This window comes from Cydia fagiglandana, chromosome 5, assembly GCF_963556715.1.
Source record: "Cydia fagiglandana chromosome 5, ilCydFagi1.1, whole genome shotgun sequence".
In the NCBI taxonomy this organism is placed as follows: Eukaryota; Metazoa; Arthropoda; class Insecta; order Lepidoptera; family Tortricidae; genus Cydia; species Cydia fagiglandana.
The window spans coordinates 16,359,899-16,374,602 of NC_085936.1; the positions used below are offsets into that span (position 1 = coordinate 16,359,899).

The 14,704-nt window shown below is 36.2% G+C and overlaps 2 protein-coding genes across 5 annotated transcripts in view; one reads left to right on the forward strand and one right to left on the reverse strand.

Moving 5' to 3' along the window:
• Nucleotides 1–14,704, reverse strand: part of LOC134664597 (uncharacterized) — a 344,627-nt gene that overhangs the window by 20,857 nt on the left and 309,066 nt on the right. For all 3 annotated transcript variants that reach the window (XM_063521328.1, XM_063521327.1, XM_063521329.1), the window contains one exon: nt 9,369–9,462. In XM_063521328.1, the coding sequence (XP_063377398.1) occupies nt 9,369–9,462 (94 nt within the window). The remainder of the gene's footprint in view (nt 1–9,368; nt 9,463–14,704) is intronic.
• The window catches only part of LOC134664591 (uncharacterized), a 46,652-nt gene continuing 34,662 nt past the window's right edge, over nt 2,715–14,704 (forward strand). Inside the window, exons 1-2 of one of the 2 annotated variants that reach the window (XM_063521318.1) lie at nt 2,715–2,821; nt 2,909–3,031. In XM_063521318.1, the coding sequence (XP_063377388.1) occupies nt 2,928–3,031 (104 nt within the window). In that variant the 5' untranslated portion in view covers nt 2,715–2,821; nt 2,909–2,927. Of the gene's footprint in view, nt 2,822–2,908; nt 3,032–5,432; nt 5,628–6,031; nt 6,089–14,704 lie in introns of those variants that run through there. The other variant, XM_063521317.1, reaches the window with a different exon arrangement.

Genomic DNA, 14,704 nt, shown 5'->3' on the forward strand with positions numbered 1-14,704 from the left:
AGATGTTAGTAAAACATCAGAAATCACACAGTTGTAGTCTAATTCTAAAACAATAAGACAAACGAATAACTGAATGCACCTTAAAGTAAACAAATGAATGCACTGAATGCACAACTGGCATAATTCGGACTTTAGACTGTTATTATCAGTGTAGGTAATCCCAGAATCCTTACACACGTTTTACAACGGTGGCATATAGCTGCGACCGGTTATGCCAACGTTCATAATAAAATCTCGCTCAGACGTGATATTATGCATATTAACCGTCTCCTAACGACTTGATAAAACCGTTGGCTGACAAAGCAATTTCTCAAGGCCTATAAATATTGACAGAAAAGAGAGTTATACTTCTAGATAGTTTATGTAAGTAATGGCGCTTGTCTCCGGTTGTCAATTTTGATTTACAATCCGGTTTCTGTAGAAATCGTGACGACCTGATCATTGACATAACGTCGTAAGTCAGTATAGGAGTCTTAGGCTCTTACTTCTATACACTTTTGAGGGTGTTGATTTTGCTAGTGGTGCACAACAAACCGTGATCATGGGTGTCATTTCAATCGCTAAGAGAATTCGAACGAGTCTATGGCTGACAAACTATATTATCCGCAAACCAGAATGTCGATCGGGGTCGTAAAACTTCTCATTCTCGCTTACATGGTTATGACAAGAGTGAGAGTGATAGTGATATAACCTCGATCCTCAGTTTGGGGTCCGGATAGTACTTATAGTAAAGGGGTTCTCCAACGAACACTCAGATTCCCAAGTCAAATAACATTTGTTTGGTTTATAATTCGACTCACCCGTTCCTATTGAAATAGACTAGTCGAAAGCGTGCAATTCTGCAGCCTGACAATATCCCGGAACGCTCAACTGGATGTCGTTTGAGACCAGTTCTGGATGGTTACAACCATTGATTATGGTTACAACTCGTAAACTTGGTTACATTTGTTATGCAATTGGGAAGGTAGCGTCATAATCATAACATTTAAATTAAAGTGACACTGTGAAGTCTAAAAGATGTGTAAGATTTCCTAGGTACAGTCAAGGAATTTAAATTCCGACCCATTTCGTACTTTGTCACAGTGACAACCGTATGAGGTCTCTAGCGGCTTTCATATTGATTGTCACTGTGTCATTTTGATTGACAAAGTACGAAATGGGTCGGAATTTAAATTCCTTGACTGTACTTTCTTATCTAATTTCTGCACACATTTTGCAGACGTTAACACTCTTTCGTAAAAAAAATTTCATTGTAATTTCATTTATATAACAACTAAATAATTTTCATGACATTCACGAAATGTTCTCAATATCGTTTTGGATTTCAACGGCTGAGACTTGAAAACAAAACACCCATATCGCTAATACCGTTATCGATCAAACGAATAATCCATTGAAATAACCTGAGATCTATTGAGAATGAAAACAATTAGATATAAACATTTTGTCAAACTGCCAAAAGCTGACGATAGTTCGCCATTAGCTTAAATAAATTAAATCGCTTTTTATTTGGCTATCAATAGATGGCTATACCCTGTTTTAGAAACAGTAAGTTTTTTTAAGGAATTCAAGATTACCAGGCAGGCAGACTCCAAATTGATTCCTCATACGTTTCACCAATAAAATTCTTGTACCTACTTCACTAAAATACGGGTAAAATTTGCACTACCTATAGTTCGTTTTTTTTAGCATTAGAAAGAACTTCGCAGAAGTAAGCTTGTGGTTTCAAATCCGGCACTTTTAGCGGTAATAATTTGAAGTAAATTATATGTATTGACTATGCTACATTAGATAATTGAATAATTATCAACAATTAAAAAGCCTGATAAAAACTGCACGCTTGCTTCTGTGGAGTTCTTTCTAATGCTAAAAAAAACGAACATTAGCTAGGTACTTATTTGGCAGTATAGGCCACATAATAAAAAAAATATCAGATAAGTATGGGTTTATACGGCGACAGAGACATACCACGTTTAATGAAATAATTTATTCTGTTTAATTAGAATGATTAGATCATCAGCGGTTCAGTGCAAATAAGAAATGTCACTGGAAGTTAGATAACTGAATCAGCATAAGTCAATTTCATAACACTGACGAGATAGAAGCCTGAGCCGAGCACACTCCGCACACTCGTGAATTGTTTAAAGTAGGTTAGGTACAGTTCAATCACGAAACAAGTTGAAAAGGTATATAATATATTATTTGCACCGTTTTAATTTTACACTTTTCGTTAAGTAATAGAAATAAAAAATACTTATTACAATTAGCGTGTCTTATTATTACTATTACCTTCCATAATAATGAATACATTTTTTTTTTAAACAGACTCGCCAAATTAGTTAAGTTTTATTTTCCTCGTGAACGTCTAGGAAAATCGCGTAAGGCGTGAAGCTTGAGGTTGCAGCTCATACATATGTGTAAACGGTAGAAACGGTGATTTTTATCCCCTGTACTTCAAGAATAGTAAATTATATTTGTTTAAGAATAGTATATTACATGACTTGGTAATAGGGTATATTTCTCCGAAAATCTAATTATTTTTTATATAATTTAGTAATAGTTGTTAACGCACATATTCGATATTTGAAATCGTATTATTTGCCTATATATTATATCACTCGAATATGCAAGAGCGACAGAGAGCCAAATAATGAAATTAAGATTTTAAATTTTCGCAGAAGGCCCTCGCCCCTCGTCCCTCAGTACCGCGTGAGCGCTTGTAGAGGTAGGACGCTTGCCGGTCGGCTCCGCACGTTTTGATGACGACAAATTTATGGTTGTGTGTGTGTAAACTGCGACCAGGAACTTTGATCCTTGGCTTGTAAGTAATCTCTAATATGAAGGATATTTGGACGTATTGTCTTTTCATTTTATTTCTTATAGTACTTATGAATTATTTTGATTGCAGTTCAACGTTATAACGAGAGATGGAGAAAGCCAGAGCCAAATATAAGTACCCATGTGTCAGAAAACGAAAGAGGCGGAATGACTACTCTTTACAGAAAGCATTTGAAGCAAGAAAAGCTCTCAGGTAAGATACTTAAGTAAACGAAATAGGTATACTAAAATATTTACTCAAACAATTGCTGTTTGTAAAAATATAACAATAATAAATACAAATTACGGTTCGTTTCTAAAGAACATAGGGTGTATTCGAGTAATACCGAATGTCGGATAATTCCGAAATTCAGATGAAAATCACCCTTAATTCCATCATAATAAGTCTCTTTTCGGAATTATCCGACAGTTTTCGACATTCGGAATTACCCGAGTAAACTAAAATACAAAAAATATCGTTGTAGTTTTTGTATTATGTTCCTGATTCATATTTTAATTATACATTAATTGAACATTACACTTTCACCGCCATATCCTGAGTAACAAAGTTGTCTTTATTAAATACTAGCGTCTGCCTGCGACTTCGTCCGCATAGAATTATGATGATGATTGATAAAAACTTCCGTACCGAATTTTGTCCAAATCGGTTCAGAGGTTTAAGCGTGAAGAGGTAACAGAAAGACACACTTCCGCATTTGTCCTAAGTCCAGAGTTACTTTCTTCTTCTTCTTTCCCCTGCCCTTATCCCACGTCATGTGGGGTCGGCACAACATGTTTTTCTCTTCCATTCTCCTCTGTCTTTCGTGTCCTCAGCACTTACTCCTTTCTTTCTCATATCCTCTTTCACACAATCCATCCATCGTTTTTTGGGTCTACCATACGCTCTCCGTCCATCAACATTCATCCCTAACATTCTTTTGCCTATATTAAATAAAATAATAAAAAGAACAAATCAAAATCGAATATTAAACTATAGTGGAATAAAAATAGGTTCCAAATTAAAAACTGCAATAAAGATTCTGGGTCTTAGAAGGATAATATTAGTATGAAAGTATGTATGACAGAAAATTAGTATATTACGTGACTCTTCAAACTTAGAGATAACCACTATACAGGATGGAAAGATAAGTCGGGCCCTGGAGGGAAACTACCTTAAATCCTTAAGCTGGCTCATTTTACTTAAAGGAGACATTCCTTTATTTTTAAAAATAAACAAAAGTGCATTCAAAGTATATTTCTTTTTTTCTTCAATTTGGCTTGTCTAAAAAAATCTTAAGTACTAAATATTAGATTTTATGGATATTTTGTACGACAGACGAGTGTAAGACCTAATGTTTCTTGGAGAAATGTTATCATTAACATTAACTGTATCGACTAGTAGAATAAAATTGCGAGTTTTTATTTTTTGGAATTTTTAGTCGGTTCGAGTCCCGGGCGAGGCAAGCGAGTTTTAGAAAATCTTTGAATGCAGTTTTGTTTCTTCTTAAAAATAAAGGAATGTCTCCTTTAAGTAAAATGAGCCAGCTTAAGGATTTAAGGTAGTTTCCCTCCAGGGCCCGACTTATCTTTCCACCCTGTATACTAACTCCACCCAAACCAAACAATCCTTCTAATCTCGCGGCGCAGTATAAAGAAGACGTACGTAATTTGGCACAAGTTTGATGTTTCCAAAATGATTTAGGTACTCCCAACATCAATCACTCCATATCTCAGTTTTTATCAAAATATTTACATTCAAAACGTTGGCACTATTTTGCATCGAGATTTAGATCTACTGACTTATATCGTTAAAACGTAATGAACATTTATTCCCGATTCATTAGCAAATAAACTAAATTGTAATTTGACGTTTGTGTCAGTAATAAAGTTAAACATAATTGAGACAATGCTCAAACAATGAGACCGACGGTCGAGTTTATAAAATAACAACCAGAATCAAAGCTGAATAGACCAGAATGTTCGCATGTTCTCAAAATCGACTCATTGGTGACCAAATTGTTCAGTCCGGTTAGTACTTATAGGCCAATAACACCTATATTACGTACAAAAGTGCATAACTTCGAATACGGGGTAATTAAGAAAATTGCAAGTAGAGGAGTCTAATAAACTGGACTTTGTTGACTTTGTACTGTAGCAAGAGTAAGCAAGATGCCTTATTACTTAAGGCCGTCCCCTGAGCCAGTAATGTAAAAATACCCCAATAATTATCCTATTTTTCTAAGAAACGTTGATATTTGTAGACGTGGGAAAAATAAATATAATTCTTGATTATATTATCTTTAGTGACATAGCTTTCGATACACGATTCATAACACTTCGCTCGATACAATTTATTCCCAAAGTAACCTCCAATTCGAATTTATACTCCAACTTTACTTTATTCTTTACTATGTGACACTATGAAACAAAAAAGGAGAAAAATCAATCATAACTATAACAGTAATTTGACAGCTTTAGAATTACGATAATTAGAGGCAATATTTTTAAAATAAATAAACATCAACTAATTCTATCGTAACAAAATATCGACTTCGGCCTGCATGCTCTATCTCCGTCCGTCTTTCGAAATGAGACAGTGATGGCTGAGCGCTCGTGCCAGACGGACCTGTACTACGTGTTACCAAAACAAATATAAGATTTCCTTATAAAAACTGTGCTGTGTTGTGTGTCCTAGCGATATACCCTGTGCACCAAAACTTTTAAGTTGCAATGGGTAACAAGCAATTGAATAAAAAGAAGCCATCTCGAAAAAGACAACTCAGAAGATTCCAACAAACAATGGAACTAACGTAAGTAGAAATGTATATTATTTACACAGTGAAATAAGTAATTATTACTTAATTTAATATATACTTGATCGTACTATAATTAGTAATCCATATAACTTTGTCATCAATTCATCATCTAAATAGCTTAAAAGGATATTGCGATTCGCGACGTTTACACCACGCGGCACTAGCGCCACTGCCTTGCACGGCAAAGACAGAAAACATTGCCGTCTATGTGTGCGTCGCCGGTTACGCGGTTGCGGTGTAGTGGGCCTTCTTATAAATACGAGCACACAGTGATACATGTAACGCACGCAATTAGACGCATAAAGCGTTCTTTTAGCAATCCATCCACCTATCGAGGGTTCGAACCTCAGCTCGTGATTTGTCATGCGTCTAAACTTTTTGCTTTTTTGTCTTTCTAGGAAGAGAAGAAAATTGGATAAAGCCGAACATGACACTATATCTTTAGACTACATCGCGTGAGTATAATTATTTGACTTGTTTTTTTTAGCCCTACCTACGTAACACAATACACTACTACAATTTATCTTTATGTACAGACTGCAAAATATGGAAATGGAATCTCCGATTTCATCAACCACTGACATTCAAAGTAACGAGTAAGTTCTAATTCTAATTGTGGCATTATCTATGAAAAGGGACCTTATTGTCTATGGCGCTTACGACGCACTGCGTCGCGCGGGGTGGTATTTATATCAGAGCATCGTGTGGCGTGAGGAGAGGCTCGATTGTAGATTTCATTTGGGTACGGGAACGGCCTTAAGTGCTGTAGTATCTTAAGTGTTGCCAAAGTGAAGTGTTTCTGGTTTAGTAGAAAACAATAACAACAACAACACACACAATACAACAACATTTGTTAACAATTTACGGGGTAGTAAAAATTATCACGATTTCGAATTTATCCTCAATGCACCTTACAAGGAAAGTTCTTAAATACCTTTGGAAATACCTACTCTTACATAGCATTGTAGTTTTCTTATATAGGTACATACCTAATTGAAAAGAATATCTGACTCCTAACATAATGTTACCCAAGGGTAACATTCCATTTCTGACCGCAGCTGCACTACTAGTTAAGTACGAATGCGTCGGTGTAATTGTCATTTTCCATAGTAAAATTAATGGTAGTGCTGCTGTCGTTGGAAATGGACTGTCACCTTAAACATGCTAATTTCCTGTATATTCCCGGATAGATAAGTAACGACGGGACCGTCAATATCTGTTAAGCCAGTAAATGTACTGTGAATTTTAAGCGTGGTGAAACAGTGGCCACAAAAAAAAAAGATTTTTAACTCTACGACATAAAAGTGGCCTGTAAGAAAATCAGGAGTGTCAGGGCTATAACCGCGAAAATCGAAGTTCGCGAATTGCGGGGATTTTTCTCTGTCACTCTAATTACGCCTTCGTTGGAGTAAAAGAGAAAGATCCCCGCATATTGCGAATTTCCGTTTTCGCGGTAGCCGCTCAGCTTTCATCGCTTGCTACAGCAGTTAAACGATAACTAAAAAGAGCATGACTTATTCATAAGGTGTTATAGACCTCGGACGCGAAAAAATGTGCAATGTTTTCCCGGTTGAACGAACCGCCGCTTGGGCAAGCGGAACATAACCTCAAAGGCTCAATTGGAACGCGACCCGATTCTTGAGTCTATTGAACCTGCCAATGCCATATCATACGGCGGCTTTTTAAAAGAGACTGATTATGATTATGCCATTCATGGAAAGACAGTTAAAACGGTTATTTTTACTGAAGAGAACGGACTACATAGTTAAATCGATCAATCGATCGAGCCTTCTTTCTTCCATTTTTCGTCCACTACTATAATCATTGGGGTCTCACTTGACTTTGGGCTAACTCGGCTCCAATAGGCTCAGCATTGCTCCAAACAATTATTAGGACACAACTTACGTCCCTTTGCGTGCACGACCACAGATAAGATAATTACTTGAATTTTGACAACCCTAAATAGTCGAAAAGGAAGCCATAAGTCAGGGATATCATGATTCGACCCTGAACCGCTGTCAAACTTCGGTTTTGTACTCGTAGGTATAGTACCCTACTAGAAAAATGTATGAACCACCAGAATACAAATTGTATATCTTCATACTACAGTACACATATTGTGTTCATGGTTCACACACAAGGAAAGCCCGCCTAATGAATGTGATGAGTGAGAGCAATTATGTGTAGTCCGACTTACACTCGGCCGGTTATTTTCTTCATAATGACATATTAAGTAGTATTAGTATTGAAAAATACAGCCGAGTATCGAATAACAGTTAAATAATCATTGCATCTTTTTACTCGAATTATAAAGCTTACCGCTTGCCATGTCTCTCTTCTTATTTAAGTCTATTCTTTTTTTTTGTTACGGGTATGATATTATAGCGATACCTGTTATACGTATATGAGTAATAATATCACTTCACCGAATGCTGATCACTGATCGTCCACAAATTAAGTGATTCATCATATCGATGCAGATTGAATGAGTCATCAACTCGCTGCTTATAATTGCGGAGTTATATAACGCTTAATACTATTAAACAAACAGTGTCAGACTATTATGACACCTGCTGGGCCAGCAGTGCAATAATTATATAGATTATCGATTAATCGCCTATATAAAGTACCTAACACAAGACTCACAAGAGACTCACTATTTGAAATGGGAATCCCTGGTTACCGGTATAAAAACATTTTTATGTTTTTATACCGTGGCAAATCTAGAAGTATGAAATACCTACTGCTGAAATGTTGTTGCACGCCTGTTATTGGTGCATCATTCATATTATTACACGTGTCTACCACGTGTATGTTATTATTAAATTGCTTGAATAATTTATGCACTCTAAAGGTCCGTTTCGAATTCTGACTACATCAACATTACGGTTGTAATATGTAATGCGGCGCTATATACATAGTTAAAGCGATGTTTCAGTCCGGTTTTTTGACATTGGCAGTAACGCAGTCCACAGTAATGTCGAGCTGCAATAATACAGTTATGCTGGTGTGGTCTAAATCCGAACGGTACTTTTAATCTAGTCTTATGTCTTCTGAAATATAAGCTCAAACTTCAAATGGTCTACACAATCGCAATATAGAACAATTGCTTTATAACGACATAATATCCACTCCGAGCTGACAGCCGGTTCCAGAGAAGGGTTTCAAATAGCCCCACGGTACTTTTTGTCTCTTCCATTACTTTATTAAAAAAGGGAGGACATTTTAAATTTTTCGACACCGTAAAACCACACAACTATAATCCAGATTCAATTACAAATGGTCGACAAATTCAATCCGTAGGTAGTTAAATATTCATAATAGTCAAGTGTAAAAATATGGGTGCACAAATCATCTCATAAATATGTCCCATAGCTCTTATATCAGCGAATTAAGAACTATGGGACATATTTTTGAGGAGTTGTTTACACCCATATTTTTACACTTCACTGTAGCAATTGTCTGAGTTTGCCTTAGTGTAGAACTGCGACCTGAACAAAGATATTCGAGCTTAAATTTGTACCATAAAGGAGCTTTTGGACAAAAGTTGGGTGGTATTAAGCCGACTACTGACTAACAGTCCGTCGGACGATATCGGCCGGTCAGTTGTTCGGAAGTGTCAAATTTTTGTTCTAACTGACAGGCCGATATCGTCCGGCGGCCTCTTAGTCAGTGGTCGGCTTTACAATACTCTATTATTCTAGTTTTATTTTTAATTGTTTTAGTTTTACTTACTTAATGGTGAGGGCGAGGAGCACGATAATGAGCCCGACCAGGGCCATGGCGATGACGACGCCGCATATCATGTAATTCGCATCATTTGGGGCATCTGCGAACAAAATTACATAGCGTTAGTTTGCGTGACTCATCGCGCTGAAAAAATCGTGATCTTGAGTTGCGAAATATTTTTAGTTAATAGATGTTGAAGGTAACGGGTAGGGGATACTGGTTTATTTTAATTTAAATTGTTCGTGGTTTTATAAATGGAATGATTGTTATGGTAACGTAGCGACTTCATTTAAAACATCCACTCAATCGTCGTAGTATTAAATAATTAAAGATATGCAACAATATCTACTGTAATATTAACAGGTCTATGTAGGTAGAATTAGACCAAAAAAAAGTCTGCAACGATTTTAGTAGTAGCATACGCAGTGAAAGTGTTATTTATACGTCATAATTTCATAGAAGTTTGACAATCATAACAACACTTGCACTGCGCGTTGCTATCAAAATCGTTGCAGATTTATCATGGCCCAACTATAACATATTCCTGAGCTGATTTAGACGGCGCGCGAACTCGCATGCGATTTTAGTTACATTGCGGATTGCGGACGGTGGATTACGTCCAATTCAACGGGCCGATGAAAACCCGCAATGATATAAAACTCGCATGCGAGTTCTCACATCGTCTAAGGGTCTCCCCTGATATATCGACGCGCATTCGGCAAAAGCCGATAGGAAAAAGCTTTATGTCCACGCAATAAGAGCGAAAAAGTCGTCGTTCGGCTCAGCTCGCATCGGCCGGCGCCGGCCGACGCGTCGTCGGCTTCTTCGCTCTTATTGCGTGGACATAAAGCTTTTTCCTATCGGCTTTTGCCGAATGCGCGTCGATATATCAGGGGAGACCCTAAATCAGCCCTGGGGATAGTAGAAGCATAGCAGTAGCAAGATAAATTATTGCCTGTAAAGGCACTCGATTTATGTTCCCGAAAAAAAACACGCTTTAAACAAAATTAAGTTCGTTCGTACATTTTTGGCCATGTGCATTGTGCAATTTGCTATAATAGTTAGGTATGTGCTATTTGTATATGTGAATTAAGTCTTCAGCAATAATAAAAATGCACCAAAGTTCCACGTTGAAAAGTAGGCACATCGTTAACTGGTGCGTATCTAACGGGTACCGTACCACTTTGCGCCAATTGTACCGCGTTTAATTTGCGGGCCGTACAAATCGATAAGGCGGGGAAGACCGGATCGATACTGGTACAAGCCTGCATTACGGGCACGGAGCTGGTAGCAGTAAGTACAGTCACCTGCAATATGTTACTCTTCAAAGGCTGCTGTATATCATTAATAGAGAGGTATGAGTGGCCGTGCCCGCCTTTCGGCTGCGACGGCTGTGGCGGGTCGCTCCCCACCGCGTGGGGAGGTCAGTCGTCATCGTTTTGGGGATGACAGTGCTGCTGGTGTAGGCCAGCTTTTTCGCCACCGATCGTTTATCCAACCCCGCGACCCCTAGCCCGGTGATACCGTTTGAGCGGGGCCGGGCATCGGGGACGCAGGGAAGGCGACCGGCAGCTTAGGCTGGCACTCTTCAAAGGCCGCAAAAATATGTGACACCAAAGAGAATAGATACCTAGTATAGAGGGCTATTGCCAAAGTAAATTTTGTAGTCACGGTACATTTACTGCCATCTATCGACACACGATTAAAACTCAAAATAAAATTGAAAATGTATAAATTAATCAAAATATGTTTACGGATAAATGATTTTTAATTTTTATTGTTCCATACTGACCCATGTTCTTTCACTGATATGTGTTAAAATTGTTAAATATCAAACGGTGTCGTCAAAGCCATCTAGCCGAGAATAGGCTAAAGGTGTGTGCGCCATCTATTCGAGAATGACTTTTTCTTGATTTCCGAGGCACATTTTTTTCTTAGTCTTTATTTATCTTATACGGAGTTATATATATATCTCTGGTGACACGCTCTTATGGCTCTAAAATTCGATCGATGTCAGATATTTTTTGCGGCCTTCGCTGTGTAAAATATTATTGCAGGTGACTAATTAAATATACATTCAAAGTTAAGTATACCTATAGGTACTTATTAGTGTTGTATACTGTCAAGAAAATCTCTTCGTGGGCACGATGGTGTTAAATGAGAAAATGTCGTAAATATATGACTTACTTAACGGATTTAATGTAGGTACTTATATTATTATGTGAATATTTTTACCTCATTCAATTTTGCGATATTTAAACCGCGCTGGGAACTCCATGTAGGTAATATTTAGAAATTATCAGTGACTTCTGTGAATTCCAACTGCTGTGTATATTTTCCTTCCCTCTATATTTGTATTTTTATGTAAGTACATAACCAAGACACAACTTTATTTGAAACGATGGAGCCGTGACCTTGTCCAATTATTAGGTAAGATTTAAGATGGTCCCAGTACATGTCATCTTGAAACTTAAGTCATTGTCAATAGAGACAGCAGGGTGTTATTTATTGGGCATTAGCATGTCGAGTACTAGTATCACAACCTTATATAGGCGTGAAATCACTAATAAAAAAATTACAATTTTTTTATGAGGACCGACGTCTTGTCAAGTCAAGATTGCCCATTTAATTTGGCGGTGTGTTACTAATTCACACTGAAGATTTCTCAGAGATTATAATGTCCAGTATATAATAAACGTTTTTTCGACTGCCAAACCTTCATAACAATGATTAAAAATAAATTGCCGCTTTACAATATTAATTCTATGCAATATTGCTTTAGGGTCACAAAGTAATAGGTAATAGATAATAGACCCAGAAGTTACATAAGATTGGCAATACATGCTTTCTATTATTGGCTTCAAAAACGCAAGCAAAAGGAAAACAAAGCTTTCAAACCTATCAATAATAACTACATGCGTGAAAGGCGAATGTGATCCTATTATATAACCGCATTATTTAAAAATAAAGTAACAATTATTTAATGTAAGTAAGTTTAATGTCAGTGGCATTTAATTTTGTTAAAAATGTTGCTCATCAGATCCCTCGGCTATATCACTAGCTATTTTATCCTCGTAATGGCTCCTCTACACGATGGGCCAACGCCGGCCACTCCATGGGACGCAGCCATGCGGTAGAATGAGATAGCAATAACTTGCTCCCTAGCAATATCACTTGCTCCCTCTAACGCATAAGTGCGTCCCTTGGAGTGGCCGGCATTTTCCCATCGTGTAGAGGAGCCATAATGTAAGTTTAATGTCAGTGGTATTTAATTTTGTTAAAAATGTTGCTCGTCAGATCCTTCGGCTATATCACTAGTTATTTTATCCTCGTAAGAGCCACCAGATAAAGTTTCCCAATTTTTAATTTGAACCTTATTGTATAACTAAATTGGAACGAATTTCGTTTATTTTAAACAGCAGTGAAACACAAAAAATGCTACTTTATTTAGTGTATGAAAAGTTCAAATTAGATTGCAACGAATATGTACATTCTAATGTACATTTAGTCTTAGGAGGTTATATTAAAATTAATAGTGTTGTGCTATGCAGGGTACCTAACGATATACAACTGTAAATTAATGAAAATTAGGCACGTTTTCGAATCTTTTTCTATCGAGCCAACTTTAACCTTTTAAGATTTTGGTTAGAGTGAGAATTCTGCACTAAGATTCAGTGGTAATTATCAGACATCGTACATTTTCCAGCATTTTTGGTGCAGCGGAGTGGTGTTAACGGAATTGGTATAAATAATTCCAACCCTAATGAGTAGTTAGCGTTAATTACGTTAATATTAACCTTAATTTACCATTTCAGTTGAAATTATCTATGACCAATTCCGTTAAAATCACTCTGCTGCACCAAAAACGCTGGAACATGTAAGTACGATGTCTGGTAATATTAATATTTTGTGGGTATTCTGTGTGTATAGTTCGTTTTTTTAGCATTAGAAATAAGGTAAACAATCTTGATGTGTCTTTTAATTGAAAAACACATTTTAAAAATAAGTTATGGCAAATATGTAACATTTATGAATCTAATACTATCATTTATATTCTTCTGCTTTCATAAGTAATAGTTACTGATTTTTAAAAAACGTTTTTTAATTAAAAGACATGTCAAGATCGCTTACCTTCTCTCAAGTTCTTCCTAATGCTAAAAAAACGAACTATAGTACCTACTTTTGTAGTTACAACTCTGACAAGAACATTGTGTGGTTTTTCTATTAAAAATGTCTCTTACCTACACAATTTGTTTTTTTTCCTCACACGTGAATAGTAAGTGATGCGGTTTCATGAGGTAAACTCACAATACAGTAATTTGACTCGTCACACGTTTAGTATGAAAACTTCATCATCGTGTCATTTACCTATCACATGTTCAATTCTACGATATTATTTACCTATCACATGTTCAATTCTACGATATTATTTACCTATCACATGTTCAATTCTACGATATTATTTACCTATCACATGTTCAATTCTACGATGTTATTTCCATAATATAACTTGATCATTAGTCACCATTAATTTTCAAACCAAAAAAAATAATAAGTACTTATTTAGGTTTCACAAAAACGTAGCAATCCGTAGAGTTAGAGTGACATTCCATTTCCAACTGCAGCTGCAATACTGGTCATTTTACTATGGAAACGCGTCGCTGTCATTGTCAATTTCCATAGTAAAATGAACAGTATTGCAGCTACAGTTGGAAATGGAATGTCACTCTTAGTGATGCCATGAATACATAAATGATTTTAATTTTGACAATTTTACTTAAGTATGTCTATATTTAGCTTAATATTCCAAGCTGTCGTTCTTGACTTAGATAGAATCAGTAATCTAGAATTATTGAATTAATTTAACATAAAACTCAATAAAACCCTTTAATATTTATATCATAAATACCAAGTAACGTAACAATCTAAATATACTTACATTAGTACGTTTTATTATTGCGGAAATATTAACTTGGCTTCTTTATATATTTCTGCTTCTATGTTTGGATTTTTCCATGCCTTTAAATAGTAGGTAAATGTCGTTTAATCTATTGCAAACATGTTAGTTACTTCATTCCATACTATTATAAGGTTTTTAATACCCCTTCAAAACTTCGGAAACGACACACTGCACATACGAAAATAAAAACATACCTGTTATATGAAATTATATTACATTTTGTATGGAAAATCTAATATTATTGTTTTAAAAACCTGTTTATGCGTGCCGTGCTTTTCCCGTAGCAAAATTATATGTCATAAGTACTTAATGATCTGGCAGATATGTGATCGATTTCAAAAACATGATTAGATCAACTTTGCTCGATAGAAAATAAAAAAAA